We start from the raw sequence: 6,230 nt of genomic DNA, 5'->3' as shown, positions 1-6,230 counted from the left end.
CCTTTAAGCTCGTTGAATGAACACTTTGAATTTTTGACACTCCTCTCACGATGTTTTTTTTTTTTTCCTATTATTATTAATTTTATGAAATTCTCAACTTTATTTAGTTAGCCTTTTTCCTTTTACTAGCTTGTACTTCCACCAAAGTATCTTCAGGTCAATATCTTCAAGTTGATGCACATAGGAATAGTCGTCTATATAATCCAACTCGGTTATCGTGCTTCTCTAGCAACTTTTTGAGTTGAATATTTTATTTGTTATACCACCACTTTCTATGGTATTGTATTTATATTTGTTTTTTTTTTTAATAGTACTTAAAAAAATATGTCTAATTGGTTGGTAATAGCATAAAACTGGTTTGGATCATTAGTTGGTTGAAAATTATTGCACTATGTAGTATCTATTGTTTCAGATTTCTTCTTAATCGGTTCGGTTAATGCAAGCAAGATTTTTCAATATTTTAGACAAAAATCTAAATTTAAATTTGAATCAAGTTTTCAACAAACAAACAGCTAATTAAATTAAGCTTTATATTAGGATAAGATTGAATTAGATAATTCTTTTATTATTTGAATTAATAATTTATCTCTTCGTATAACAAAACCAAAAGAGCTAAGACATGTAATACTTGCTATAGCTATTAGTTATTTTATCACTATTTATGCACAATGCACAAACATTCACGAGTTAGTTCTTGAACTTTTACAAAATTTAAGCTTTATATTTATCTTATTTCTCTTATTTATTTATTCCATATATTTCTTAATCTTATTTAATATTACTTGATCCTATAGCTGAAGTCTTGAAGATAGTAGACGAAAGTTGAAGTATCATCCATTAAGAAAAGCACCGACTTTACTGAAAAAAGTCATCAGCTATTTTCAAACATCAAATAAGTCAACTTATAAGAAAGATGCAAAATCTTTAGTCATTCATATCTTAATAGGTTTAATGCGGATCAGCATTCGCGTTCCAATATTAAATCGTTTCACTTTTAAAACTCTCAGCATTGCAAAAAAATACCATATGAATATGGTACAATACAATAATGCACTGCGTGGAAATTCAAGTAATAAAGAAATAACTTTTACCTTTTTTTTTTTCTTTCTTTTCTCTCTCTCTCTCTCTCTCTCTTCAAAATGTATTTCACTTGAGATTGACTTCTAAATAAAGTAATTCTGCTCTAAAACCAGTAAGCAAAATGTAAGGTCAAAACCTAAGTACATGAGCAAATAATGCGAGTCAAATATTTGGATTAGTTGACAATTGAAAGCAGAAGCTTCTGAAGACAAAGACAGGTCTATGATGGGGTGCCTAACAGATCGCATTTCTCTCCTCTTGCAGTGAAATGGAGGCAAAGCAGGATTAGAAACCCTTGCTGCGAAATTGAATTCGGACATGATTGCTCAGGTACGGATTCTCCACATACCAGTCCTATATCCAACAGACATCAATATAAGCTCCCACAGCATGTTGGGAATGCTTAATGGGTTCACCTTGGATCCAGGAATTTCAGACCAGTTCACCGATATCTCAAGCACCCGAATGCCAAAATGTTTACATAGAAACACTAACTCAACATCAAAGCACCACCTGCGAAATATCCACAATGTAAAACCTTAAACACTGTCTTACCAATTCTTGTTCTACTGCTACACTAGTTTAATTTATGCAATTTTTACGAGTAAAAATTGATCATTTTGCACTCCAAACTCTAAATACAGTGAATTTTGATCAATTATAGAATCTACATGCAGTTACCTTCTCAAACGAATATTACTGAAAAGTTTCCTTGCAGCACTCCTTGTAAACATTTTAAAACCACACTGTGATGCAGAAAGTTGGGCTCATTAGAAGGATAATAAAAAATATATGAAATATTAAATCAAAGGACCGAAAAAAATACTACTACTTAACAAATAAAATATAGAATATAACCTGTGTATCCCGAATTCCAGGACCAGCCGACAAGAGAACCACGAGATGGAAACCCTTCATTAAAAAATTGCGGTACCACTTCCGCTGAAATATTAAGTGAAACAGCTCAATTAGATAAATATAAATAACAATAATTAAAGAACACACAAGTATCAAGCAGCATAAGCAAGACTGAACTGTAGCCAGGGCCTTCTCCTCAAGATGAGCACGAGAACCAAATGCAGCAAGTGGGACATCAGCTACTCTAATAGTTGAATCGCTCGCTGCTGAATCTCCAGAATTAATTTCTTTTCCGGCAACTGAAAGGATCTGAAAGGCAGCAACAAACAATAAAGACGTACACTCTTAGAGGCTAACATGACAGACCTAGAACAAAAATATTGATACTTGAGAGTAAATCAAAACAAGAACAAACCTGATTTTCAAGCTTTTCCAAGTCATTAATCTTTGTTGCTCCATCAGCATCCAGCATTAGAAGTAATTCACCACGTGAATGAAGCATTCCCTGTTTTTCAATGCTTTCGCAAAGGCAAAAAGCTTCAATCAATTGATGTCGTGTATCATGGGAATATCAGAGATCATTCAATAGCATGTAAAAGAGTTCATAGGTAAATGGCTTAGATCAGACTCACTTTTCTAATAGCTTCTCCCTTGCCATGATTTCTGCCAAGAAGGATAACCCTCACATTATCTACATTGTATTTCCTCACATATTCAAAAGCCACCCTTTTTGTCCCATCAGCACTACCGTCATCAACAATCACCACCTGTTCAAGAAACCTTCTATAAAGCAAAGAAAGAAAAAGATAAAGCGATAAAAGTTCTAATGTGTTCTGATTTTCACAACTAATTATTGTCTTGGATTATTAATCACTCGTAGATTCTAGAACATAGATCCGAACAGAAATATATTGAACCATTTGTGGTGACCCAGAAAAAGAAGGAAACAAAATATTACCTCATATGAAAAAGATTTATCCCTTGCCGCACGATGTTGAAGATAACTAAAGAACCAAAATATGAATAACGTTACAATTCAATATTATCTCTTAAATACATACAAGCATGTATGAGAAGTATAAAATTCCTAAGCCAAAAACCTTCCCTATGGATTGCTTGGTGAATCAGTGATAGTGTGACAGCATAAAAGAACATACTTTCTGATCAAGATTCCAGATTCCATATATAATGAAGAATCTGAAAATAAACTTTTAAAAGAAATATGAACTGTAATTATTCATACACAACTTACTTCATCATTTCGTCAAGAGCATCAGGAAGTCTATGCTCTTCATTGAATGCAGGAACAATTAAAGATAAGTACTTCTCCGCTGGATTAAAAACAGAAGGACAAGGAACCTACAACGAATAGACCAAAATAATTCCAGTATAAGTAACACAACCCGTAATTTAATACACTGATTAAATAAATAAAAGCTTCTATTTCCTCCAAACTTTAAATCTTAACTGAAAGAATTACAAGATAAACATAATGAAATGTTTTCCAAGGACACTCTACATCTCCAATAACGAATGTCAAATATAATGTCGGAAAAACTCTCTTACATTGTGTAACCTCATACATATCAACTACAAAAACAAATTAACATTCGAGAACAGGTTCACTTTAACGACATATGCCCTCAGTTAAACTCTAAAAACAAAAACTAGGTAGCTCTTTCCAAACCGAGCCAAAGACAACATTTCAGTAAAATGGTAACATCCCGGTTAGTTTGTTCAATATTAACTCACCCATGCGTTTGCGTTCTTAATTAGATCACAAATTATTGAACTTTCGGTAGCCATGAATGCATAGAAAACTGGTTAAAAAACACCAACAAATCCACAACCGCAGGACGTTGACTTATGCAATTGAAAATCCAGAAAACAAATACAATTAACAAAACTAATAAAAATTCATGGGAGATTCAAATCAAGCTTCATTGTTTTCAATTAGTGAATACAAACTTCAAATTGAATCTATTACAAAATCGTTGCAAAGCAATTTTACATAACCAACCTGTTTCAACGAATTGGGATCCTCGAAGATCGCCGGGGCTTCGACGTGACTGCCCCCAAAAAAAAAACACGATCACTGCATTTAATCAAAGAACAGAAACAAAGATAGCAGAATTGAGAATGGGAGACGAGGGAAGTGAACGTACGTGTGGTTGTGCCTTCTTCGATAAGCTTCGAAAAATATAACAGAGAATAAACCCAGGGTTAATATTACGACGAGGGCCACCAAGATCTCCACTATAGTCTGCACGGTTTCAACCTCCATTTGTTCTCTCAAATCGTCTGCTTCGGGTTTTTCCTTAGCTATAGTTCTTACGCTTCCTTGCTTTTGTGTTTGGGCGAAATGAGACCTACTCTAAATTTTACCTATTATAAATATAGTTAGACATTTATAACCGAAGGCCCGTCTAGCTCAGTTGGTAGAGCGCAAGGCTCTTAACCTTGTGGTCGTGGGTTCGAGCCCCACGGTGGGCGAATTAATTTTTATTTGGAACTAATTGGTTGTCTGACAATAGATTTATAAAAGGTATTAATACCTAAGTTTAATTACAATTCACATTTTAAAAACTTAACCAAAACTTAATAATAATTTGAAAAAACAATAATGAAACACAATACCCAATCTATCCAATTACCCATCAAAAACAATAAATCCCCAAGAAGGGTTTGGTCTCCCATGAAGAAGACAGACGGAGCCAAAGGTTAAAGACGACACTCTAATCGACGTGCCCTCTGACGGACCATTGTAGGTCCTGCAATGGCAAATGAATAATCTTCTTCATCTCACGGAAGCCCTCATAGCAATTGGCACATCGCGCAACAACTCAGGGAGGAAGAGGTCTTTTTCAAAATCAAGGACTCCCAACAATTGTGATTGTGGGGTACCGTGGGTTGAGAGGATTTCATGAAAATATTTTTTCTTGTAGCTGTGATTGTGCTTGTAATGTTTGTTTAGTTAAATAATTGAGATGTAAATTGGTAGGTGGTTGTATTGGTCAGTATATGAGACATGTCTATTGGGTGAAATTCATTTTAAAATATGTTTAGTAGTAAAAGAAGTTGCATTTTAAAATTGTATGTCAAGTTCTATTATGAATGAAGGATTGCATATTGAACGACCTACATTTGTATTTGATAAAAAAATTTACTTAATACTTCTAGCACAAATCTAACAAGTTGCATAAACATTCTAAGGCGATATCCATGATACACCAACAAAACAAGTTGTCCAAATAAGCTACATATACCATGTCTGAGGTGTCCAAACATTACAAAAAATAATAGAAACACAAAAGCAAGTTCATATCCATGCCAAAATGACATTTACAAAAGGTGATATCCATGATAAACCATGAATACCTAAAAATAGTTAATCACAAAAGCAACATCATTTTATCTAAACATCAGCCTTGTTGTTGTTGACCTGCAGAGCTTTCTTCCTTTGCTTTGTGTTTCTTCCTTCTCTCATTTTTTTGAACTGTCTCATGTGTTGGGTTAGTCATTGGTGGTCTACCTTTCCTCTTTGGAACCTTGGCCTGCATTAGTTGAGAAGAGTTGCATAAAATGTTGTAAGTGGTATTTACATGATCACAATTCATTTTGCAAGAAGTGTTGTGATGTACTTGATCAGCAAGTTGATTTTTACAAGTCGCTTTAGAATGCTCTTTTTTCTTACAATTACTGCAATGATTGTGTTGACCATTCCTTGATTGTTTTGTAGCATTAGGTGGTAGTTCATCATTACTTCTGTTTCTCTTTTTCTTTGGTCTGGCAGGTAATGTCTGCTCTAGAGGTGGAAGTATGGGGTTTAGGCCAGTTTGAGGCCACTTATCGGGGCTAGGCATTGGTTGAACTATCCCTGCATATACAGCAATGTAGGCATCTTTTTTATACCAAGCATCAATGCAATCCATTAATTCCAATTCTGATGCCCAGATACAAGCTAAGGCATGTGGACATGGTATGCCAGATAACTCAAAGCCCCTGCAAGTGCACACCTCTGCCACCAAATCAACTACAAATGTTTTTGTCATCGTATAAGTGACTTGGAAATCACTATTACCAGCCAAGATTGAGTGACAATGTCTGGCCAATTTTTTTTGTTTCTCAATAATGTTCAGGATCCTTCTACCAACTGGATACACCCATTTTTTACTTATTATCTTTTGGTGGAGAATTTACACATCAGCCAGAATCGGATCATCTCTAGCAGTGTTACAATTGAATTGTCTCTCCCAGGCATGACTGTTGAATTAAAGCTTTCACAAAGATTG

The 6,230-nt window shown here is 34.5% G+C and overlaps 1 protein-coding gene and 1 non-coding gene across 2 annotated transcripts; one reads left to right on the top strand and one right to left on the bottom strand.

The window, feature by feature from the left end:
• Window positions 1-1,121: 1,121 nt before the first annotated feature.
• Window positions 1,122-4,272, bottom strand: LOC133798420 (uncharacterized). Its single transcript, XM_062236693.1, has 10 exons — window positions 4,104-4,272; window positions 3,959-4,007; window positions 3,191-3,297; window positions 2,897-2,942; window positions 2,571-2,705; window positions 2,354-2,443; window positions 2,116-2,247; window positions 1,939-2,022; window positions 1,762-1,826; window positions 1,122-1,593 (listed from the first exon to the last, which is right to left on the bottom strand). Exons 1-10 carry the CDS (start codon window positions 4,220-4,222, stop codon window positions 1,407-1,409), a joined length of 1,014 nt encoding a protein of 337 aa, XP_062092677.1. The 5' UTR covers window positions 4,223-4,272; the 3' UTR covers window positions 1,122-1,406.
• Window positions 4,273-4,358: 86 nt separating this feature from the next.
• Window positions 4,359-4,431, top strand: TRNAK-CUU (transfer RNA lysine (anticodon CUU)). Its single transcript has one exon. It is a non-coding gene; the product is annotated as a tRNA-Lys (tRNA).
• Window positions 4,432-6,230: the final 1,799 nt, after the last annotated feature.

Source organism: Humulus lupulus, chromosome 8 (assembly GCF_963169125.1).
Source record: "Humulus lupulus chromosome 8, drHumLupu1.1, whole genome shotgun sequence".
NCBI classification, from domain to species: domain Eukaryota; kingdom Viridiplantae; phylum Streptophyta; class Magnoliopsida; order Rosales; family Cannabaceae; genus Humulus; species Humulus lupulus.
Note: the sequence above shows the minus strand (reverse complement) of the source record. Positions and strands in the feature narration are given on the sequence as shown.